Source organism: Alexandromys fortis, unplaced genomic scaffold, assembly GCF_014885135.2.
Source record: "Alexandromys fortis isolate MF-2015 unplaced genomic scaffold, M_Fortis_MF-2015_v1.1 scaffold_8_9099976_23576923, whole genome shotgun sequence".
Classification (NCBI taxonomy): domain Eukaryota; kingdom Metazoa; phylum Chordata; class Mammalia; order Rodentia; family Cricetidae; genus Alexandromys; species Alexandromys fortis.
In genome coordinates this window covers 9,601,470-9,627,709 of record NW_026067899.1, presented here as the reverse complement: position 1 = coordinate 9,627,709, position 26,240 = coordinate 9,601,470, and the positions used below count along the sequence as shown (strand labels likewise).

Below are 26,240 nucleotides of genomic sequence, written 5' to 3'. Positions count from 1 at the left end.
GAGGATACTGTCAAACCTAATGATGAGGGCTTTTAAATAGATAATTGATAGCTTTTTTCACACAGAAAATAGTACACAAAAATACTTTCTTGAGTTTTTCATCTTGTTATGTATTTATTCTATTCTGGTGGTCTTTATTGTTCTTCTATTGCTACTGTTATGTAGTAGATACCCAGTAGTGAGTCTTTAAACCCTGCTTTTGTGTAAGCGAAATTTAGTCTTTTCTAGTGTTTGTGTTAGTGTAGTCATTGTATCAAATAGCTTGCTAATGACTAGTCTTAGTGTCCATATAGGTACAAATTATAGTTCTATCTCTTATATATGTAACATCTCATTTAATGTACTTGAGTTATATAAACCTTAGTTTCTTTATTTATAAACATGTCATTTTGGTTATTCAATACAGTTTACTTCTTGATTATTGAGATGCTTTGGAAAGACTGTTTCTACCTATTAATAAGCAAAATTTAAAAGTTATGTAGGAATTTATTTGATATTTTTATGCTAACTACATTTATCTTTTGAGAAATGCTAGCACGGCCGTGGGCAAGGAAGGTATCCACATATCTCTTGCACTAACACCGTCCTCTTTAAAGAAAATCAAAGTATGTCCTTCCTTGCCCACTGCCGTGCTAACACTTGTAGGGACTTTGCACCCTTTATGTGAACTCAGTTTTGTTACCACAGCGTGTACACTAGAACGGGATTTGAAATCACGGGTTTGTTTTGTGTAGACTGGCTGTAGGTACCAGAGACACCTGGCACTCTGAGTTAATTTCAGACCTGTAAGTGATAGGCTCTTGAAGCTCATTAGAAGTCCCTTAAGGATCTCAGTATTCAGTGTGCTGTTTGTCACCTGTGAGTAGAGAAGTATTTATCATGCATGGGTAAAGATTCTAGACATTTTTCATTATATACATACCTACATACCTGTGTGTGTGTGTGTGTGTGTGTGTGTGCGTGTGTGTGTGTGTAGCAACAATTAAAGAAAAAGACCATTCATTTGAAAGGGAGCAAAAGACTTAGGGTGTTCATGGGAGGGTTTGGTGGGAGGAAAGGGAAAACAGACAATGTAATTATATTATAATCACAAAAACATTTTTAAAGGATAGTGATGTTTAACCACATTTTCTTTCTATTTTTAACCAAAACTTTTTCTAAGGAAAAAAAAAACCTTAAAATTTATCTCCTTAATTTCGTCATTTTTTTTTCATATACCAAGTGTCTTAGGACAACAAATCAATGATTTGAATTTTAGGGCAAATTTTCACCTTGCTTGCTCTCGCAGTACTATTTTATTAATTGTGTCAGGTTAAGTGCTGCAGGGATCTTATGCCAAACTGAAATTAGACATGTAACAGATTTATTTGGAGAAAACACTCATACTGGATAAAGGCATGAACTTCCAGACAGTTGTTAAATTTGACCGTGGGATGGGACAAGAGGAAGCTGGCCTGAGGTGGGAAAAGCCTCACCATAGGCTGATGAGAGGTGAAGAGTCATAGTTACTTTTCAAAGGCGTCTTTATTTTGGCAGTGATAGCTAGATTCTTGTACAGTGGTTATGTTTAGTCCTTGGCTGGGAGCAGCCCAGGAGATGCATTGCCTGGTGCGACTGCCCAGTGGATTAAAAGGTGCATCAGCTGGAGTTTAGAAGTCAGCTGTGCTGTCCACAGCAGGTTCTAGTAAAAAGAGACAGATCTGAAGGGAAGAGCTTTTTGAGGACCACAGTTAACAAGAGATGTATTATTTAATCTTATCACCAACTCTGTGAAGTATCACTCTTGAGTAAACAAGGAGATTGAGACATAAGTAACTTGTCGTAGGCCACTTGACTAGCAGGTGATAGACGTAGAATTTTACCTTCTGACTCACGCGTAGGCACTCAAACTCCTAACTAAATGCATACACTAAAAAGTTCTGCCAGACTTTTTTTTATGACTTATATTTTTTCTCACAGTTTCATGGATCTAGAAATGTCTAATTACCTTTACCATACTAGTTTCTATAAATTGATTTGCTTTCCTTAAGGGTTATATGCTCAAAACTTGTAGGTTTAACTCTTTGAATTTTGATGTATGTCTTCACTTGTCAGAAAAGTACATTATGCTAGTTCTGCCCCATCCCTATTCTCCCCAGTATATTGAAATCGTAGTACAGATCTGTAGCTACAGTAAGCAATTCTCTGAGGATGAAGAAAGAAACTGTACATTCACATAGGAATTTCTTTTCCAGAGCTAAAATTGACTTTTTATAAATAATTTCCGCGTTGCAAACTTGAGACCAAGAAATCACAGCAATCCAGTGATATGCATTTGGCATGAGTCAGTTTTAGTTCTTAGTGCTTTTCATTGGAAATGGCATAAAAAGTAAGATATCTCTGAATTTTTTATGCTCTGGGCTTACAAGAGACAGAAAATGTTTTTATCTTATAGATGTGTGGCAGTGCATAGCAGCAGAAGTAACGAAATGGTCACAAACCTCCACAGTATTTCAGTATTTCCCAGGTCACACTCATTCTTAACTTTTAAGGAATCTAGAAGCACACTAAGAAGTTGATAATAGCCATTTCCAGGCAGCCGTGTTTGCTGTGCTGCCGCCCTGCTCATGCTCTCATTTTCATAGTACGTCACTAGGTTTATATGCTTTTAAATATGTCACTGTGTTGTCTAGCTCCTTTTTATTTTATAAGTATTTAGCATTGATTTTGGTCTTAATTTTTATTTATCTATTTATTTATTTCTACCTATAGGTCTTAGGCCTACCATTATAGGTATGGAAGATTCTGATCCTCCCTTTTAGCTCAAGAAAGTGAATGCATTATAAATTTTAGCATCAGTTCTTTCTTTTGTTGTGTGATTTTGGAACACTTGCCTTGGTCATTGACTTCAGTGAGAGCGCAGTTGGAAATGCCCCTGGAAGCTACACTGAGAGGGCGAGGAGAGGCATGAGCAGGAACCACTGCTGGAAGTACATGCAATAAATGCTTTTTATTTTCATAAATTATAGTGAACATTGCTTAAAGAAAAAATAGCTCCCGCTGAATGTAAAAATTGGGATTGCAATTTGATGCTTTAGATATTTAGTCTGCTCTTTTAGTGACCTAGGAAAACATGGGTTGAAAAATAGCATATTGAATAAACTGTAGTATACTCATGGAAGAAGTAAAAATATGGATTAAAATGAATTTGAAAATAATTAGCTTAAATACTAAGCCAGATTCATCATTAAAATGAAATGATAGGTCCTTGACCCTTGGATGTGCTTGGAATAAACATGGAGCTCAGTATTGTTTTCAAAACTATTTTGCTTTTGTAAGCTAAGACAGATGTACAAGAAAGATGCAGTTTTTATTTTGTATTGGCAGCTTCCAAATATTTAGTATCTATTTCCAAGAGTTGCAATTAGTAAAGCAACCATGGTACTGAAGTCTGCACATCCCACAGCTAATTATATTTGCAGGGTCAGAGTGAATACATATTTTCAGAAAAATAAAGGGTTATATAAATATGTGTCTTCTACTTGGCTGTTATATCACAGTTTGTTGATCTGGAGTATAATGTGTACAATTCACAAATTTGTCTGATAACAGAAAGTGGTGTGTGATTGTGTTTATTTTACTAACCAGTATATTCACAGCAATCACTTCCAAATATCTCTCCAGTAAAGATGTGTTAATTACAAAACAGACAAGGTCTTCTATTATATTAAAGCTACTAACAAGAAGACAGCAGGAATCACACATGTAAATAGCATCATCAACCCCTATTTTAGTCCTCTGTTTTGATCTGTGAGTTGCGCATAGACCAAAGGTGCTATTAAAGACTGAGTGTATGAAATAGGCAGCATTATATGAACAAAATTTATTCAACAAGAAAACAGACCTTTAACATGAATTTAACAAGCCTGAGAAATTATAAACTATCATATGCTGCAGATTCATGCAGTGATAATAAACAAAAAAAAGGAAAGTAAGAGGTTTCCCTAAGCTAGCCAAACTGCTAATGGTTTTGTTATAAGCTGTCTACTGTTGCGGTGACCTCTGAAAAGTCTCAAGGCACTTGTACCAGAAGAAATTAACTGGTCAGGCTGGGAAATAGAGATTCATTGGCTTCACAGGGCTTCAACATGGACAGGATTTTTTATTTTTCATACTCCTCTGTGAAGGTTATTGTTGCTGTGAGGAGGTGATTTTGATGCTATGTCTCTTTGTTTCTTTTGTTTTTTTAATTTTGAGGTTCACAAGACAAACTGGTTTCATGTATACATATTTCAAAGTGAGCCATAAAAAAAGCAGAATGGCTTACGAATGGATTATTCTTTCTTCTCCTCCTCCCTTCAGTGCCTAAATTTTTGAAGGTTCTTTGTTTAGTATGTTGCATCCTGGTTTATTTTCCTGACTATGGAGTGACCACTTTGCTGTCTTTCTGTTGCATCATTCTGTAAATACACAAACATGAAGAAACGCCCTGAGCTTACACACGCCTCCAAGTTCTCACTGGGGCTTTTTCTTGAGTCTTACTGTGGCATAATTAACACCTTCTTCACCCATTGCTCATTAGTGTACTGGACATTAATGAGTCTATTTTGATAGGTTGTTCTAAAAGAAAAATCCACTTATTCTCACAGCAGAAAAGGCAATTATAAAATTGTATAGAAATTAAAATGTAGAATATATTGCCATTTTTTTATTGCATGCTAAATCTAATTTTGGTCTGCAGGTTTTTGAACATGTTAGTTTCCTTAAGACAGTTGCTATAGTGATTCCAAAAAATTCCTTTAATCTTAGTGTAATCATTTCTATTATTGCTCAGGAAGTATCGATCTGAACATATCATTTCATATGGGTCATAGTTTACTAGTTGAACAACATATTAAAATCTTACAGCATTGTTGGATAAAGCACCTTTTTATATTAATTTCGGGTTAAAAATAGATCATGGCATCCACCTAACTATGACCTAACCCACATTTTCATTTTTTAATGATGTTTCACACCCACTTATAATATCCATAGAAGTGAAACATCTTGCATGAAAATTGCTGTCTAATGTTTTAGTTTGAAAGCAGTTGGTATTAAAAATGTATTTAAGCATTTTATTGGGATGTAATATGAAATTTCCATAGTTGGTGAAATTTTTTCCTAGAAATGATTTTTACTGAACTCTTAAGAATGGCATCATAAAGAAGTTGAAACAAAACCAATGGTTTGCTGTCTTAATTTACCATTAATAATTAAAAACAATTGTGTAGGGTTACGATTAAATACTTGGCTTTGAAACAAAAGGAATTTTGGGGAAAATTGAGACCACAAAAATTAAAAGCAACATTAAAAACATTATTATCATCAATATTAGGACAATTGAAGTATACAGAGACCTTAGACTGTATTGTAATGTTTTGGTGTAATTTTATGTTTGCTGTAATTATAGCCTTTAGACTCCTCAGTGTATAGAAACACTTCTTTGTGTGAGACAGGGTCTCATCATGTAACTCAGGCTGGCTTCAACCTCACAGAGATCTGCCTGTCTCTGCCTGCTCCAGAATGCTGGGATTAAACTTGTGCACTATCAGGCTTGGCTAAGAAGTCCTCAAGATATATTTTTAGACCAAATTATATTACAGTTGGCTTAACTTGAAAATAGTAATTTTTAATATTTCCGTGTACTTACACAAGTTGTCTAACTAAAAACAAATGCAGATAGCAGTGACTTTTATAATCTGATAATCTCTTTTGTTAAATCTTTAAAAGGAAAATGAAGAAATTTTCAAGTCTTGTTTCAAGATTGTCTTGGAAAGAGGCAGTTTGTCTTAGTATTGCCTAAAGTGACACGTTTTTAAGAGCTTTATGTTCTTTCAAATTCAAATGACTATAAGCATGTCAGCAATTATAGTGGAAAATAGGTGATTCTTGTTAATCTCTTGATACGTAAGGGCTAATTAGCATGATGCTGGGTTATGAAGGAATTGAATCTATAATATACAACACACACACACACACACACACATATAGTTATTTCTTTCCATGACCTTGTAACCATGTTGTATTGTTTCTATCTGAAAGCATGGTGACCTTGGTTTTCTCTGTTGTGCCTCCTAGTCTTGGTGGCTTGGATGTTGAAAGCCATCAGACAAGGTATAAAGTCTTTCCGAGTCAGAAGAAGTAAAGAGTATCTGACTAGCAGAGAACACATGGGCAAGTGACGTGCTGGCTGCAATTTTGTTGTCTTGTCAAGTACTGTGATGGCATAATTGATGTGACAGGGCTGGGTCTTAGATGGAGTCCCTTAGCTTGTGCTCACTTTCAGTTTTACTTTTCCCGTCATTCGTTTTGACTGTGAAAATTTTAGGTAACAAATAAGCACAACAATGAAGGTTATTTGATGTATGCTTAGTAATGACATATTTTAATAATAAAAACGCTAAGTTAATATTTTGCTGCTTCATGGAAATTGCAATAATTGGTGTCACCTTACATTACAAGATAGAGGGTGGTACACTGATGGCACTATCAGCAGGAGGTTCATTTTATTAATATTATATTTAAATGATTTTCTGGAAATAGGCCAGAAACAGATGCAAGTTGATCTTGCCTTGTCCACTGTTGCTTGGCACCGTCACTTGTTTTTAAAAAGAATTGATTTGACACCTTGTTTTACAGGTTGTTATTGATGCCTTCAGATTGATCAATGCTAATATGATGGTCTTAGGACATGAACCAAGACAAACAACTTCAAATCTGGGTCACTTAAACAAGCCATCTATCCAGGTAATGACTATATTTGATAATGTGTTAAAACTCTGTTTTATAATGTTTAAATATGCTGTCATCATTATAAGATCCAATTCTTAATCATTTTAATTTTCTTATAAGTAGTCTTTTATTATTATTGTTTAAAAGAGATTCCCAGCTTCTTTTGAGGCTACAGGTTTCAACTCAGTCTGTGCAACAGAACAAAACATATATATATAAAGAAAAGATGAACCAGGTGATGGTGGCGTATACCTTTAATCCTAGCACTCAGGAGGCAGAGGCCGGCAGATCTCTGAGTTCGAGGTCAGCCTCTACATTTCTATCTAGTTAGTATCTAAGAGTAGGACTAATAAAAGTTTCAGGTGGGAGCAGTTAGCTAACCTATATTGGTTTCTGAACAGTCTTCAAAACAAAACAAACAAAACCCAAAAAGTAAGAGGAAACCAGGCAGTATCTTTTAGGAGGTCCCAAGAAACAGTTCTTAGGTAGTACTTAAATCTTTCTACCTTTTTTTTTGTTTCATCCCCACCTTTGATTAAAATTTTATAAAAACACATATAAAATTTACTTTTGGTAAGTTTATATTTTGTCATATTGTGATATCCACCACTGTTGCAGTAGTTGGTGGGTGTGCAAGCACTTAATACCCTTTGAGTGATTAGTGTTCTTCTGTTCCATTTACATGCCTCATTGTTTAAATACAAGTCTTTAGTGCTGTAAGAAATTATGGTAAATGTGTTTTTAAATGCACAGTCTGTGTCTGTGTAGGCAATTATTTCTCTAAAGATTAATTAATAGGACAAAAATACCATGTTTGATTACATAGCACACTCAGGACAAAGAGTGTATAGTAGCTACTGCTATTCCCCCTCGAAACCTTGTTTTGCCTTAAGGTTGTCTTTGGGGAGTTGTGGTATTAACAGTTCACCATGGTCCAGCCTTGCTTAGCCTTGGCCACTTTGTGTTTTAAGCACTTTCGCTGTTGTCATTCATTTTAGCTGTTCATTATAGTGCAATATTTTGTCTTTAAGAACTGAGGTATGTTGCTTTTGAAAAAAAGTTTTTAATAAGTTAGGGGAAACTACAGAGAATAATGAGTATGAAATAAGCTACCAGTGATTTTGATTGGGCACAGACAAGCCCATACTTGCATGCTCCAAGAGAATATATTATTGGGTCTGTTTAGCCCATGATAATGACCTTTCTCACACACCCCCTTAGCATCATCCTGCTTCATTATTTCTACAGAAGGTTCAATAGCATCTCACAACCTAGAGTCCTGTGTTCGCTACATGGTGGGTTTCTGCAAGTCACGAGTTACCTGTTGCATATTGCCTTTTTTAAAATTAAAATGCTGCCTTTTAACTTCACAGGCAGAATTGATACTGAAATCTGTTTTTTCTGTACTAATCCCCTTGGTAGTGTGTAGCCCTGCCTTCCACCTGGGATTAAAAATTTGAAACAGTTTTCAAGCTTAAGTTAAAAGGTGGCATTATTTTCCTATCATTTTAAATTTGTCTTGTCTCCCAGTTAGAATCTGCAAATATGTTTATTTCACAGTCTGTGTAGTGCCCATCAGAATGGCATCTATTTGGATGCTTTACAGTTTAGACGATTTCAACACTAAGACACTCCATTGGGATCAAGCCAAAGAGGGGCGCACCTTTAAAAAATAATTTGCTTTTGTAGGACAAGCTAGATGGAAAGTTTATAATAGAATTTAAATGTCTGTATGTCAAATTTTTAGGTTGCTGATAGAAACCTTTCAGAAACACCACACCCTTTATCTTAAGGGAAAGTTAGCTGTGCTAAGAGGGAACTTGTTCCCCAGACAACTTAGAAGTAAGTGGTACAAGCCTGGCAGCAGTCACTAGTGTGTTCTTTAGCACTGGTGTCTCTAATGTACTTAAAGATGTGGGAGAATATTGTGATCACATTGTAAACTGGTTAACAGTTACAGGAAAGTTTAAATGGGATATACATGTGGATATACATGTTCTCCATTTAGTAAGTACATGTTTTAGAACCGGTGTATTTATACAAAGATGTTGGATTTGATTATCTCTAGGTAGTAGAATAATGGGATTTTCCTCCCTTATTTTCTTTATCCATATTTTAAAAACTTTCTACAGTAAAACAATATATTTACAAAATAATATTTTATGAATTTTATGTGTGAGTATTTTGCCTGTATGTCTATTTGTCACCACATATATGCTTGGTGCCCATGGAAATTGGGAGAGGGCATCAGATCCCTTGGAACTAGAGTTCTGTATGGTTGCAAACCACCATATGAGTGCTGGGAATTGAACCCGGTCCTCTGCAAAAGCAACAAGTACTCTTAACCTCAGCCATTGTAAGTGTTCATGGCAATATTGAAGTAAACTTTATTTTGACTTTCAGAGAAGCCTTTGTTCTAAGGGAATACAAAGTGTAATACCTAAAACTGTGCTATTGGCTTCTATATTAATTAATACAGAAAACTATATTATTTTGTTTAGAAGTGGCAGTATTTATTTTAATGATTTTTTTTAAGGATTCCATTAAAAACTTGGGCTTTTTTGGTATTTTAGTGATGGATCACACTAAATTTTGGAGTTGTCATCCTTTTGAACATTAACAAACATTGGTTCCCCAATGCATGCACTGGGCTTTGAGTCTCTAACTGTAGCCCTGAGTGCGCCTACATTGTGCAATAGAAAGTATTTTCACTACTTATAATTATTGAGAATAGTTACTAAAACACAGAGTTGTAAACAACAGCAGTGAAACTGTTATAATGGCCCTGAAACATTTTCTGGATGAGCAGCTGAGGCCCAGAGAACTGAGCTGCTTGAGTTACTGTTAATTTGCAAGGACTGCTAGATCATTTCATTCTTTTATATTATAGTTGAGAATTTAATTAAATAAATTTTTGGCCTATTTTATATGTTGCCTGTGTGATGCTTTGTTTTGTTTTGAGACAGTCTTACTCACTGTGTGTCCAGGCTGACCTGGCTCTGTGTACCCCAGGGTAGCCTCAAATCCAGAATTCTGCTTTAATCGCCTGGGAGCTGGGATTACAAGTATGTACTGTAATGTCCAGCAAGCTGATTTATAAAACACTTGCTGTGTTTACCATAAGTACACGGATCTACTGGTTCTCAAATAGTGGGTCGCCATTTTTTGAGCATCAAACGGCCCCTTCATAGCTGTCACCTAAGACTATCCGAAAACACAGATGTTAACATTACGATTCATAACAGTAGCAAAATTACAGTTAGGAAGTAACACAGAAAATAATTTTATGGTTGGAGGGGGTCACTGCAACATGAGGGACAGGATTAAAGGATTAAAGGCCCAGCATTAGGGAGGTTGAGAACCACCGGTCTTATAGTCCTACTGCATGAGGTTATACTCTGGAATGAATATCCTGGGGATGTGCATGCAGTGGGTGAGAAAGTGAAGTTGGAAGACTGTTGGCTATCTTTGTTTGATCGTGTACTTGCTAATCTGTCACTGTGTTTGTGTTTTACTACATTTGTCTGCATAATAAAATTGAAAACCAAATAGTGCCAGAAAGAGAGAGAGCCCTATGTGGGCTGGCAGTTTTCTCTAGGTACCAAAAGGTCACTCCCTAACCTGGTCCAACCTCTTAAAGGTCATTGGCTGATATCAGTGGTCCCCCCCTTTTTTTTGGTCAGTAAATCTTCAAATTAAGATTGTTCTTAAAAATATGTAGACTTAATCTTACCAGGGATTGCATTGTAGCACAGTACATCAGAACAGACTTAGATTGTAGTCAGTTATCTGGCTTCGAATCCTCAGTGCTACCTTTTATTAGCTAGTAATTAGGATAAATTAAGAGTTAGTGTCATGTCCACGGGATGAACCTACTGGATTCTTGCGTTAGAATGTGTGGGATGCACAGCACATGCTAGGCGGTCATTAGATACTCTTCTACTTCTACTTCCCTACTCTTCTACTCCGGCTTAGGACGCTTAAGACTTAGACTGCACAAACCCTGATTAGAACGTGGTGGTTATTGGTTAGCTCTGTCTTTATTTCCAGGCAGTTAACCCAAGTCCTTTTTAGTTTTTACAATTGTTGAAAAATTATAAATTATAATTCTAATCCTTTTGTCTTCGTAGGCTAATTTTTTTCGTAGGTTTCTCGAATACTGTTAGGAACCACAGTTGAACTTCATGTTGCTAGAGAGATACTTAGGCAGTATATAACATCATTATTTTTCAGTTTTTTCATTGAAAATAATTTCTTTCTCCTACACTATATTCTAATCACTGTTTCTCTTTTTCCATCTGCTTCCAGATCTCCCTACTTCCTCTCCCAACTCCAAGTCCTCTCTAGAAAACAGACAGAAAATAAGTAAAATAACAACAACAGAAAATTAGAAAAGAAAATGCATAAGAACCACACATTCAGACAAACAAAACACATTGGAAACCATGATGTACAAGTAAAAGACATAAGATTTTAAAGAAAAATTTTCCAAACAAAGCAATTTGAGACCAAAAGAATCTACAAAATGCCATCAAGTTCATTGTGTGTTTGTTATTTACTGCTGGGCATGGAGCCTGCGTAATTTATGTGTGATTTGTATGCCCAGTGAGCCTTCATTGGAGAAAACTAATTTTTCATTTGTAAGTGGTTGTCAGCTGGAGTAGCTTCTGGGTTAGGTCGGGAGCCTGTGCACACTTCCTTCTGTCAGTGCTGGGACCCTGTCTGTCTGGGATCTGTCCGGGTCTTGTGTGTGCTGCCGCAGTCTGAGACACACGCAGTGTGTGTGCCAGTCCTGTTGTGTCTGGAAGACTTCACTTCCTTGGTGTCATCCATCCCTCTAGCTTTTACAAACCTTCTGCCTTCCCACATACATTGCTTCCTGAGCACCGAGGAGATATTTGGGATTGAGTGTTCCAAAGTTTGTCACTCTGCTCCTTGTCCATTTGTCCAGTTGTGAGTATTAGTTCCTTCTTTGATGATAGCTGAGATACTGACCTTTGGATATAGTAGAGCATTCTTAGGAATGATTTTGTTGTGCATTCAGAACAATAGTATTTGGTTCCCCCCTATAGTTACCTTTTTTAAAAAAAAAAGCTTAAGTTTTTGTTGTGATTGGCCTGTTTATCTTGGAGATAGAATACAATGAAATAAATTCTGATTAATGAGATTTTGATTTCTTGTCATTGAATTTAGAGCATGAGTGAGGTGGACATGGTAAAGAACAAGCTTCTGGGTTGTAACAGGTGGCTCAGTTGGTGGGTGTGTGCTGCTGACACTTGACAGATATGAGATGTCAAGAAAAAGCCAGGCAACCCCAGCACTGAGTTAGGGTGAGCAGATCCCAGAAGCCCATTCACCAGCCAGCAGAGCATAATCTATAAGCTCCAAATTCAGTGAATAGACCTTGTCTTAGAAACTGAGGTGGAGAGCAATCAAAGAAGACTCCTGCAGTTGACCTTAGGTCTCTCCATGCGGGACACAAAATTCCATGAGCACACATTTGAATTAGCACACACATACCTACCTAGCTTCCTCATTGATAGTTTAAAGACTTGCCTGGACATAAATCTTTGAATTAGTGAAGCTTGAACCAAAACAGAAACCCCAGATTAATGTGGATGCAGAGACATGTGGACTATTACAGGATTTTAGACTTTCCTTCTGAAATAGCAAACTCCCTCCCAAACACCATAAAAATCAGACAATAAAATATGGATAGTTGGTTTGTAACTGCTTATGATTTGAGACTTTTTTCAAGGCTGTGGAAAGTTTGAATTTGTGAAGTACCTAAACTGCTTTGAAGAATTAACCAATTAAATTCCCAATCCTTTAAACTTGTAGCTGAGAAAAATAATTTGTATTTATAATAAGATCCCTTTCAATTTTATTTAAAAAATTTATTACATTTTACATATTTTGTGTTGTGGGGAGGGGACTTGTAGGTGTTGATTCTCTCCTTCTACCCTGTGGGTCCTAGAGATGGAACTTAGACTGACAGGCTTGGTCACAAGGGCTTTTACTATGGTGGACACTCAGACCCTTATCCCAGATTTCTGAGGCAGAGTCAGGCAGATCTCTGAGTTCAAAGTCAGCCTGGGTGTACGTAGTGAGTTTCAGGCCAGACAGAGGTACATTATCTTAAAATAAATAAAGATGAGGTGGGTGTGTCATGCTTAAGATATGTCAACAGTTTCAAACATTTGTATTAGATTAGGTGAAAGATTAATTTATCATTTAAAATTGTTTTTATAGGCATTAATTCATGGATTAAACAGACATTATTACTCCATCACTATTAATTATCGAAAAAATGAACTGGAACAGAAGGTAAGTCAATGAAAACTCTTTTTCTTTTTAAAGAAAATTAGTTTTTATAATTATGTTCATGAGATTTGCCTGCATGTATATCTGTGCGCCACTTGCATACCTGGTGCCCTCAGAGGCCAGAAGAGATTGTTGGATCCCCTGGAACTGGAGTCTCCTGTGGTTGTGAGCCTCCAGATGTGTGTGCTGGGAACTGAACTTGAGTCCTCTGCAAGAGTAGCATATACTCTTAGCTGCAGAACCATCTCTCCAAACCCTTACATTTATATTATTAATTCTTTAGTTCATCTGCTCTCTCAGAACAAAAGCCCTTATCCAGCTAACCTGGATAATCAACCGCAAGTCTTTTCTGAGCATTCCTGAGGAATCCTGTCGAGGCATGGTAGGGTTGTCTTGGCTCTTGTCGTGACTATGGGTCAGTGTAGAGCATGGGTGATTGCAACCATTGGTACAAAGCCGGGACATAGAGAAGATGGAAATAAGCAAAGAAATAGGAATTGCTTGGGCGTGATATTCCCTGGTTGGTTTTGTTTTCTTGTTTGTTTTGTTCTTTTTTTCTTTTTCTGATTAACATGTGTTGTTCTTGCCCCGATGACCAGAGTAGTTCCTGGCACCCATGTGGTTTTCACATGTATGGTGTGGCACGTGTGCTCACTCCCAAAAATAATCGTTGTAAAAGAAAACCGTCAATTTGTAAGGCAGGTGAGGGGTCGTAGCCTTTGGGGAGCCTGTGAGTCTGAAGCCACCCTGGGCTCCAGAATGCAGTCCGCCCGCCCCTTGCCCCAGAGTCTGCACGTGCACACAAATGCATTTTTGATGAAGTCTTTGAACTTGCGTCCAGTTTGGGGATCTAAGTTTTTCAGATTCTCAGCTGGTATCCTAATCCCAGTTTATTGATGTGTTTGAAAAGTAAACATATCTGTGATGGTTTTCCTGGTTTTATTTTTCAGTCCTGTCAACAAGTAAATATTAAGTTTTCATAACAAACCCGTGTGTAATTTAAGAGTCTAGCTAGACCCTGAGGATATTAAATGTTAACTGAATAAAGAAGAAAATGTTCATAGACACTATAAAATTAACATAGTAAGACAAGGGAAGAAAGACCTTTGTTCCAACAATGTGAGACGGTTTTTTTTAGGTAGTGTAGTTAGGAAGGGCATCTGTCTCTGCTAAGCAAAGGACAAGTGAATGTAAATATTTGAGATGGAGTAACCGTGGTCAGTACAGAGGCAAAGGGCGTGGATTTGGAGCACCTGGGTATAGTGGTGTAAATTTAGGATATTTCCAATTGGTGCTTATTTGATTGGATAAAATTAAGTTTAAATTCATTAATTTTTGTGAAGTCTTTTTGTTCTCAAGACAGGGAAAGGAAATGTTTTTAAGGCAACAAAATAATTTCCTTTTCTTTTTTGTTTAGATGCTGTTAAATTTGCATAAGAAGAGTTGGATGGAAGGATTGACACTTGAGGACTACAGCGAACATTGTAAACACAATGAATCAGTGGTAAAAGAGATGTTGGAATTAGCCAAGAATTACAATAAGGTAAAAATCATTTGTTTTCTTCGTAACTGTTAAAATGTGTATAGTTAGGTACCAAGTGGTTTTATAAAATAAATAATGAAAAATAGACGTATTTTGTAGGTTAGAAAATAAACACTTGATGTATAGGCAATCTAGACTCTTCCCCAAACCTTGTACCGTTTTGCAAATGTAGCCATAGAAAATATGTGAACAAAGGCACCTGGGTTTTTTTTTTTTTTTCAGATGGGCAGCTGGGGGCTAGAGAGACGTCTTAGTAGTCAAGAGCATCTTGTTGCGCTCAGCTCAGTTCCCAGCACCCATGTTAGGCAGCTGACTACTGCCTATAACACCAGCTCCAGAGGATTTGACACATGGCATACACATGTAAATACTTATAAATAAAATATAAGCCAGGCATGGTAGCGTACACCTTTAATCCCAGCATTCTGGAAGCACAGGTTGGCAGATCTCTGAATTTGCGGCCAGCCTGCCTCATCTACCAGGTGAGTTCCATGACAGCCAGGGCTACACAGAGAAACCCTGTCTCCAAAAATTTAAATAATATTTTTTTTTGCTATATCTAATTTATTTTGTGACCTTTTACATTTTTCACTTAATCAGTATTTACTGAAAACTTACTATGTGCCAGGCACTGGGGCATGCTTTAAAAAAAAAAAAAAAAAAGATAAGACATTAAAAATCCCTGTTGCCCAGAGAGCTTACTTTCTATAAGAGAACATAAACAAGGACAGCGTAGTATATCATAGTTAGTGTTATGGAAAGAGAGCAGTGACTAGGGTCTGACTTTATGTGGGCCATTAAAAATCATGTGAAAAGATCATTATGCACACTCCCCTGAAAATATTTATATGTAGGTTTTGGGTTGGGGAGATGGTGCAGTCTGTAAAGGCCTGAGTTGCATTCCCAGCCCATGCAGAGAAGCTTGGTGTGGGGACAGCGCAGCCTAGGTTGCTGCACAGGGGACAGTGCTGTGTAGGTAGAGGCAGGTTTGCTGACCAGTATTCAAAATTGCCAAGGCACAGTCTCCCAGTGTCCAGCAACAAATGAATGTGCAGTTCTCTCTCTCGCTCCCGCTCTCTCTCTCCTTGTCTGTGTGTGTTCACAATATAATGCTGATAAGTCTTTAAGAAGAAAGAAGTCCTGTCATTGCAACACAATAAACCTGGAAGACATGGCAAAGTGGAACAAACTAGACACATAAAGACAATTCCTAACAAGTATGTGGAGCCTAAAAAGCCCAAACTCAGGAGTAGGCAGGATGAAATCAGCTTTCAGAGTCTTGAAGCTGGTGAGAGGAGAGTTTGGGAAAAAGAAGAGGTGTGGGATAGACTGAGAAAACGGTACGTGTGCCTGGCGTGAGTGAGGTGGAATAGGAGGCAGTTAAAGAGTTTGTTTTGATCAGAGGCACAGCATACCCAGAGCCTGACTTTAGGAGTTACACTAAATGGCTATGTTGTTGTAGTGGCAGTGGGGATGGAGGCCTCACTGGTTGAATTCTGTGAAAAGACGAATTTAACATTTCCTGCCTACGTGACTAGTAGTGTGTTGGTAGCAGTAGCCTTTTCAGTGTAGATAGAAAGGAATGAAGAAAGGTATTTTTCAAAAACTGGACATTCTGTTTTGGTTGATTCTCCCCATTCTGTCCCCATTCCTTCTCCACTTTGATGTCACAATGTGTTCTATTGCTTCTCCCTGCCCCACTTCCTGTTGTTTCCCCTCTCACTGCTTCCTTTCTAGTTCTGTGACCTTTACCAAGATACACACATAAATATCCAAAGTTACATTTCTTCAACAGTTCAGAATGTGGGATTGAAAATTAATAATGCTGGGCAGTGGTGGCCACGCCTTCAGTCCTAGCACTCAGGAAGCAGAGGCAGGTGGATCTCTGAGTTTGAGGCCAGCCTGATCTATATAATGAGTTCCAGGCAGGACAGCCAGGGCTGCACAGAAAAACAAAATATCAAAAAAAAAAAAAAAAAAAAAAAAAAAAAACAATAAAAAGTAAAGGCTGAAATTCAAGATTTGGGAGTTGTAGTTAAGACTGATTATTGTAACCCGGTCAGTGGTGGTGTACACCTTTAATCGCAGCACTTGGGAGGCACAGAGGCAGGGGATCTCTCTCTCTGAGTTCCAGGACAGCTAAGGCTACACAGAGAAACCCTGTCTCAAAAAGCCAGAACAAAACAAAAGACTGGTTATTGTTATACCAGAAAGTAAAACTTTGTTTTTAAATACTATAGTATATATAAAAAAATTACAAGAAACAGAATATAAGATTCAACAAATGTAATAGCAGGTCATTGAAAGAACTAAGGTTTGCCATAAAGCCAGTGGGGTCTTCAAAACTACATTCCAGCAGTTAGGTTAGATTTGGACAAGTGTATCCTAGAGCATAATTTCAGCTGGAAACCCCTGGTAAGCGGGTTCTTTTCTAGTGGTGCTTTCATATTGTGGGGATGATGAAGACAGAAAATAGTAGTTTATCATTTAAAGTAGTTAACCTTTTATTGTAAAAAGGAAGAACAAGTGTTATTCAGCAGACTGTAGGAATGATTTTTATTTCTCTGTAACATTACATTTAAGTAAATTCATATTTCCTTCTGCCAGGAATAACCTATTTATGGTTACTGCTGCCCATCCATAGAAGTTTTTTTTCCTATATTACAGTTTTAAAAATCTCTGTAGCACTAAAAATCTTGTAAGGTTTAGTTAAAAAATGAAAACAGTGTGTAAGCTGTGATATGAAGAGTCCAAATTTGGGAATGTAATTCCCTCTGTGATTGAAAGAAAACGGTGAAGTTTTTATAGTAACACTTAAAATACACAAGGAAGGCCCATACTACCAGTTTTTCATGGCATTCTTTTTAATTGGCTGGGTTTTAAAAACTAAGGTAATTATTGTTAGATGCCAGTCAGGTCCTAAAGTAAAATGAGTTTGGAGATAATTAAATTCTTTTGGTCTGAATTCCATACAGGAGTTCTGCTTGATTATTATTGTAATAATTCACAGTTGTTCTAATGACTAGGCTGTAACTCCCGCGGCACTGTGTTCCAAACCCTCATCTATGGAGACTGAAGTGCTGCTGCTGGATGTTACAACTCTAATGTCTCACTACACATTTGTACATGAGTGTATAGGTCAGAAGATGGATTACAAAAGATCATAGAAGCCAGGCATGGTGGTATACACCTTTAATCACAGCAGTCTGGAAGAAGAGGCAGGTGGCGTCTGTGAGTTCAAGGTCAACCTGGTCTACTGAGAGAGTTCCAGGACAGCCAGAGCTATTACACAAAGAAACCCTGTCTCAAGGAAAACAAACAAACCCCCACAGAAACAAAAATCTTGCCTGATAGCTTACTTTTTAGATAAATGAGATAATTTTATATTAATTCATATAAACTAAGTATAATTATTAGGTAGAAAATTTTTGTGCTCATGTACTTAGATAAGAAAAACAAGTTGTAAATATTGAGGAAAATGGGTCAAATCATCATTATTCGAATGTAATGTGATAGATTATTTACAATGAAACAGAAATCCAAGAGAATAAGGAGATAACTTTCAGAACTGTTATGTCAGGAATGTTAGAGGTGGTTAGAATGCTTTTTAAAACAAATGATCAAAATAATTAGAAAAAAATGGTATTTAGCATGAAAAGGTTTCTACCTTATTAAAGAAAAAAACCAAACAAGTGGACAAAACTTTCAATATTAAAAGCTTATGAAATGTGCTGCCAGTGGGAGTATTCTGTAATATTTTACAGGTTGTATTTATTTTATGTGTATGAATATGTGTGTATGTGTGTATGCATGTTTACCACATGCTTGTCTGTACCCAGGGAGGCCAGAAGAGGACATTTGATCTTCTGGAACTAGAGTTACAGAAGGTTGTGAACTGCCATATGGGTGCTAGGAACTGAATGAATTCTCTAGAAGAATACTAAGGGCGTTTAACAGCTGAGCCATCTTTCCAGTCCCTTAAAAGTGATATTTATTTTAAATATATGTCATAAGTCAACATTGTTTTAGTAACATTGTCATCTTTAAGATAGGAGATAGAAAATTCTATACTTATGCAACACCTGACTTTCTGTTTTTTAAATTTCTAATGTCATGTTAACTCAAAATAGCAATTGCTTTAATATAATTAAAGTTCTCTCTTACACTTTAAGGCCAGTTTGAAACTTCAGAGTCAGATTCTGATTCCTTCTGTTTTTCTGTTCTTCTTTTACTATGGACATCCATCTCTTAATCACAAGGTTCAGTGCCGCTGCTAAGCCTAGGTTTACACCTGGAGGAAAGGAAAACCAAAGGGATGAATTCTTTTTCAGGAGCCTTTGTGTATCTCTTATTGGCGGAACAGGGCCCAGTGAGCACCCCTGGCAGCAAGGGAGTTTATATAATGTAGTCTTGTAGCTGAGAACATTGATTCCTGTAGGAAAATCAGACAAAATAAAAAGAAAGGAAGATGGATATTGGCAACTAGCAGATACTACTAGAAACTTCTCTTCCTCCCTTTCTCCTCTTTTGACAGAATCTCTCACAGAACCCTGACTGGGACTTAATATTTATACCAAGCTGACCTCAAACTCTCAGATCCCCCTGCCCCTTCCTTCTCAGTACTGAGATCAGAGGTGTGCGCCAATATGCTAGCTTACCAAAACCCCTTTTGTTTTTCAAAAGACTGGGTTATAAATTGCTGTTATATATGCAAATGTTTACATACTCATGGGATCTTTATTTTATATCCCCTATTTGATTTTATTATGCTTTAAAATTGGATTTCCTGTTAAGATTTTTGCAAAGGACCTGTGTGAGGTTGTCTGGCAAATCATGTATTTGGCTTTATTACTATTCATGATACACCATCGAAAGAAATGAGGTTTCCTCCTTACAAATGTTACTGTGAGTCTGGGCAGTGGTGGCGCACACCTTTAATCCCAGCGCTCAGAGGCAGAGACAGGTGGATCTATGAACTTGAGGCCAGCCTTGTCATAGTGAGTTTCAGGACAGCCAGAGCTACATGGTGAGACCCTGTCTCAAGAAATACATACATATATACATAGACACATTTATACATGCATACATATGCTGCAATTTAGTGGTGGTAGTCATCAAAAGTTTTGTTGTCCTTTATATTCATGTTTCTTCTATCTTAGAAAGTTTACATGTTGCTTCATGTTTGTTCACTTTGCTTTCCAAAATATATCTTGTAAAAGCCTTTTATTTAGACTTTCTGCCTCTCTAATCAATATTAGTTTTATTCATATTCACTATGAGATATAAAATTTAAAGTTACAAAAGAAATAAACACTTAGCAGTTAGAGATTGTTTACTGGTAAAAACATAATATATGCCATTCTAGCTTTTTTGTCCTTTGTTACATGAAAAATAAATTGCTCTATTGATGCTGTTTAAGAGCGTGTACTTCAATGAAATGTTAACATGCTGTAGAATGAAGAAAGAATGCCAGTAAAGAAAAAAGGGGCTTTTCAGAGGTATATGTGGAAAAAGACATGTTAAAAAGCAGTGGTTAAGGGACAAGAGAGAAACTGGTGTTGGATAATTTATTGTACAGGTGTTCAGGAAAGTGGAGTTGCTCTGTGGCTGTCTGTCAGGAATGCTAGTGACATGCCAAGGGTCTAGTCTCTATTAAAAGATAAATAATGATGAAATTTGAGATATTGTTCATTTGAAAATTTTGATCATTAGTAGGAAAAAAAGAATGGTGTTAATGGTTTTAGTAAAAGTCTCTTTAAGATAGAGGGTACATTTGAGGGGATTATGATCACATAGCAGACCAAATTCCAAGAATTTCTTAGAACTGTGCAGACCGTGCATGATGGGATAGCCATCTGGGGGTCTTTGTTGATAAACTGTTAAAAACGTTTCTAGTGTGAATAGCCACAAACATTTTCAGTGCTTTTTTGTTGGTTGAGTAAACCGAAGAGCACGAATGCAAAAGCAAATTTTGAAGCCAAATCACAGAAGTTGCCATAAACACAGAAGTTCCCTAGTGAGGACACTGCCTGTGCCTGAATTTCATTTGTTTCTGCTGCTACCATTTCTTAATTTTTCCTGGGGACTAGCCAGATTAGAACTGTGAGTGAAGACAGACTGGGCTTGCCCAGATGGTAGATAGATCTAGGTAACTTAGGTAGGGAGACAATACTGAGGGCTTGGATGGCGTGAGAAGGGATGTACGTACATCTCCTGTCGTGGGGGTTTGCAACCTTAGTGTATGCCTGAATCTGCAGCTGCTCCTCCTCTCCCAGATGGCGCCCATGGCTGGGAGTACTTTTTACCATCTGCACTGCTCAAAGAGTTTGTGAACTCTCTTCAATTATTGGGGATGGAAAAACTAATTGCTAAAGTGGTTAAATGTTGTACAAGATTTTAAAATTTTATTGGTGCTTTTTATATCATATTTTTCCTTTCAAATATTAAAAGGCTTAAGTGCTTTTGACTTTCATCTTTGTATATTTGCCATCTTTGATACTTACATTAATCCAAAGTATTCTCTAATGATTATTTATATGTGAATTGGTATTTTGAGCCAAATTCCAAAACTCTTGCCTCCTTCCAGTACTGCCGTGAGTACTGTTGTTGCCATGTGTGTGGAACAGCTCACGCTGAATGGGTACGGAGTACACACTCAGGAGAATTGAGCCATTCATCTAACACGTTTTCAAGGCAGCAAAGTACATTGTCACAATTTTGAAAGTAATTTAGAAAGATAAACTATATTGCCTTTCAGTCAATTTTTGTGAAACATTGAAAAGTAGGGAAAGCAATTCCTAGTTAGAAATACTTTCATAACTAGCAGGGACTAACAGAGTGACATCTGACTTGGAAAATGAACATATTCTCTGTCTGGGGAATTCTAGTTGGAGTGTTTGTGCCTTGAATTTTTTCCTGCTTTCAGGTTTGAATGTAATTCCTAATACGTTATAAATAAGCACCCTCTAGTCACCAGCAGACACAAGAGATAGTCACCATCTTTTCTCTTTAGGCAGGTTCTACTGGTGAAAATTCTCTAGATAGTTTGTCCATTTATAAAATTAGACACTTGCCATCTTTGCTCATTTTCAAGTTCTCTGTTTACAAAACTATTAAGAAGGTGTGAAATACAGCCAAACTTCCCAGTTTATGGGGAATGTCTGATGATTGCATTTCCTACATGTTCATTGTTCACACATGAAGAAATTTGGCAGCTGTGAGATTATTAAGTTTAGAGTGTCCAAATCTAACCCTCACTGGGATTTGGGTTTCCTGCTTTCTGACACCACTATTTTACCCCTTTTCTACTGTCTGTGGTAAATGCTGTGGTAGCATTATGGAGGTTGGTGATCTTTAAGTCTCTTCATCTTCTCTTTATCGGATGCCATGAATAAATTATAGACCACGAGTTCAGCAGATACAGGCTCTATCTTTAGGCCTAATATACCCACTATCCAAATGCAGACTTGGTCAGGTTGAAACTCTCTGTGAGAGGCTCATGGGATGGTTTCGAAAGAGCAAGGCTGCAGTTCTAGTCTAGATGTTCTAATTAGTGTGAGGGATTTTTACTAGAAAGCTTATTGTAACTCACAAAGAATTTGTAGTTAACTCTGAAGTAGTAGATGGTTTTCATGTGCTGTTAATCAGATTTTTAATTTCCGGAATTAATTTGATGCTAAAAACTTGAAATTATTTCTTTATGCTTACTTCATGTGGAATTGTGAGTTTTTTCTTAATGTGTATTGTAGAAATTTAAAGATGTGTAGTGATCAACTTACGATGGCATATTGTTAGATCAAAACTCAGCAGATCTTTTCCTCCTTACTGATACCAAATAGATACACACAGGCTAGACGGGCAAAAGAAATGAAGGAGAAATGGGAGCTTGAAGGGGGAAGTTAGGGGAAGAGGGCAGAAAAAGAAGAATTTAGTAGCAAAGACACTACCCCATACTCCCAGCTCCCTATCTCTCTGGTGCCATTCAGTGATCCAGTGTGATATTTTCTGGTATTGTTTATATATTTCTTAAGTGTTTTTAAATGTTGGTAGTAATAGTGTTCATTACTCCGAAGATTGTTTTGGATTAACAAAATTGCTTTTTTCAACAAATTGTTTTAATAAAAGATGCTTTGAATGGGAATTATGATCCCCTTTGCTTTGGTGGCTATTCATCAGTGGGAAAATAAATACAGAATTCAGAACTCTCCTTTGTGTTCACTCACAGGCTGTAGAAGAAGAAGATAAGATGACACCTGAACAGCTGGCAATAAAGAATGTTGGCAAGCAGGTGAGGAGACTGTAATAGGTTATACAGTCACGTGCTAACATGCTCTTGTAGCGTTAAGACTATTTTAGGGACTATCATTTTTTTCTTGTCTATTTATACTACATCTTTCTTCTGTCATTTAAACATAGTAAAATTTTAAAGGCCACTATATTTATTAGATATCAGATTCTCTTTGTTATCTGTAGAGAATAAATGATAACTCTCTACCTGTGACACACTGTCTATCCTTAGTGAAAATAGTATATTAAAAATAAATTAAATGACACTTGATTCCTGAGTTAAGTTTACTGTAGATGAGGTTGGTAGGTTTATTTAACTAATAACGATTTTGTTAATGATACATTTATTAGTAGGTAGGTAGTATTGCTATAGATTTACTTCGTATGTAACAATTTTTAAAGATACATTTTACTGTATAGCTGACACCCTGAGAAAGTTTAGAATTCTATTGACTACTTGGTGAGAAAGGGTTTAAATAGTGATTCTTTTGCCCTTCTAAGATGAAATATATATTTAAACCTGGTTATCAGAGGATGGGGGAACATACCCAGCAATTAAAAGAATCTACAGATTAATTAGACTGTTTTTCTAAATAATGTTGATTACATTTTTCCCCATTTCATGGAACATGGTTATCATATTGCTGATGTTGGCAGAATCTTGATATTTCAGATGCAAGACACTAAGCTGTCTTTGCTTTCAGCCATCCTACCATATGCTCTGATCCCATCACATCTCACAAGCTATGTAGGTTTGGGCCAGGACCATTCTTGGATGGGAAATCTCTAAGAATCACCCAGCTGCCACAAGTAATGTAGATAACTGATAAATGAGTTACCGATTCACTGTAAAACCAATTAGTCCAGCAGAGTAGTAGGGGCAGAGGTCTGACTTTATCATAAATTATAAATTTGTGATATGTACAAATATGAGTGCATTCTAATTATTACAGTTTAAAAATGAGTACCCTCAAATCAGAATAAAATGAAGTTCATCTTATTTTCCAGTCTGTGTGGTATCAGCCTTGTTTTCATTTTCTTCTGCTTATTTTCTTCTAATATATGTTAGATTACCAGTTTGGAACATTACCCTCTCTAGAACTCACTAAATAAATTACTTTCTGAGGCCGTGGTTTCTTGTGTATTTTCTTTAATGGCCCACAGGAAAATGAAAGGACTAAATTAAAATTAAAACTGGAGAATGTATAATTGATGTTTAGAAATCATCAGGGTCACTAGGTGTTGGTGGTTCATGCCTGGTGGTGCATGCCTAGTGGCAGAGGCAGGCAGAGCTCTGAGTTTGTGGCTAGTGTGGTCTTTAGAGAGAGTTCCAAGACATCCAGGGCTAAGCAGAGAAACTCTGTCTCAAAAACAAAAAAAAAAAAAAAAAAGAGCAAAAAAAAATCATCAAAAAAAAAATTTTTTTTTTCTTGTTTTTTTTTTTTTTTTTTTTAAGGCACAGTCTCACTGTGTAGCCCTGGCTGTCCTGGAACTTGCTATGTAGATCAGGCTGGCATCAAGAGTCTCAGAAATCCTCCTGCCTCCACTTCCCCAAGTGTGGGATTAAGGCCTGAGCAAGGTGCCCATGTTTTACATACATGTGTTAACTAGGTCACTGGCCTGCTTTCCTCCTGCTGGTCTTTGTAGGACCTTCATCTGGAATGTGTTCAGGGCCAGCCCTAATAGTACCGTAGTCTAATCATTGAATCCCTTGTAGCGTGTGTTCTTTCAATTGTAAGAAGTTGGTGTGTTGAAATTATGAACAAGAAAAGCAGAGCTAAGAGTTATACGAGCCAGTGAAGAAGACTTGTATAAAGTTATAAATCTTAGGTATTTTAAAACACATATAAGAGATTAATGCTTTAAGATCATTTCTTATTGCTAGTAATATTTATTTTAAGCTTTCAAATTTAGCTGAAATAACTTGTTTGTCCTTAAACATAGTAAACATTTAATTTTTTTTGTTTTATTATAGTGCAGTTTTAAGTTTCATTTTTAACCTTATTTTAAAATGGATCTGATCAGGTTTCAGTCATGCCTGTTTAAGTTCCAGTGATACAATTTTTCAGAATAGCTGGATGAAGCATTCTTAATATTTTAGAATAAATCCAAATTATATTTAAAAATTTCAATTACATTGGCTTTTGATCCAAGAATATTTCTGAATAATTCTCTTGAAATATTAAGATTTACAGAATTCATTTTTTACAATTTATATTATTCACATTACCTGCTTACCTACACCTTAAATAAACCTTCATCAGACATTAAAATATGTTAATGACAGAATGTACTCATGCATATACAAATGCATAAATGCACCTTTTAAAAAACAGGTGAGTTTTACCTGTTACCCTTTATGAAAATCTGTGGAACTTATCTGTAACTAACATTGATTGCATAAATCCGTCTTTCATTGGGTAATTCTTTTAGTTTCCGTTTAACAAATTTAAAAGCCTCAATGAAGAATGTAACAATGTGTTGGAAAAGCTGAGTGGTAAAATATGTGTAAATTTAGGCTTCATTACTAATTTAATCTGCTCTTGGGGGAAAAATTAGTTTACCAGTAACACAGCTATCTTTCTTCTTTTACTTTTTTCCTTTTAGGATCCCAAACGTCATTTGGAAGAACATGTGGATGTGCTTATGACTTCAAACATTGTCCAGTGTTTGGCAGCAATGTTGGATACTGTTGTATTTAAATAAAGCAGCCTAGAGAGCTGTCAGTGCCACTCTGTGTACTTCCTTCATTGTCCTCCTGCTCACAGTGGAGCTCTGCGGGTGATGTGGTGGCATGGCCGTCACCTGTGCCGCTTCCATCGCAGTTGTGCAGTTGCTTCTGGTTACTTAGTCAGGTTCTGCAGATTCCAATGTTGTTCAGGAATACATCAAAGTGGACAAATTTTGTTAAGACCCCATTTACTATTTGAAAAAATCAGTAGCACAAATATATTTTGATTGTTGCTTACAAAATAAAATACATTTACAATCCATGTCTCCCGAGGTCTTTCTGGCACTGGGCGGAACTGACAGAATAACATTTGACAGTACTTGGGAAATCTCACACAAAGCTATGTCTTATAACACATGAAGCATCACTGTGATAACAAAACTTCACAAATTAGTGATCGCCATTAGCGAGTGGCTTCCTCATTAGTGAGTAACCCAGATAAATATTGTTTTTTTTTTAAAAACCTTTCTCTCAAGCCAGCATTATGTATTCATATCTTAACATATTATACTTTCAGGATTTCAGAAAAGTTCATTTAAAAAGTGGGCAATTTTAAACTCACAATTTGAAGAGTATATTCTACAAACAATTTTGAAACTGTCT

General features: G+C 36.6%; 1 protein-coding gene across 3 annotated transcripts in view; it reads left to right on the top strand.

Moving 5' to 3' along the window:
* Positions 1 to 25,899, top strand: part of Psmd14 (proteasome 26S subunit, non-ATPase 14) — a 77,610-nt gene extending 51,711 nt beyond the window's left edge. For all 3 annotated transcript variants that reach the window (XM_050121714.1, XM_050121734.1, XM_050121725.1), the window contains exons 8-12: positions 6,661 to 6,768; positions 13,006 to 13,080; positions 14,495 to 14,620; positions 22,845 to 22,907; positions 25,514 to 25,899. In XM_050121714.1, coding sequence (XP_049977671.1) covers positions 6,661 to 6,768; positions 13,006 to 13,080; positions 14,495 to 14,620; positions 22,845 to 22,907; positions 25,514 to 25,612 — 471 coding nt within the window. In that variant the 3' untranslated portion in view covers positions 25,613 to 25,899. The remainder of the gene's footprint in view (positions 1 to 6,660; positions 6,769 to 13,005; positions 13,081 to 14,494; positions 14,621 to 22,844; positions 22,908 to 25,513) is intronic.
* Positions 25,900 to 26,240: the final 341 nt, after the last annotated feature.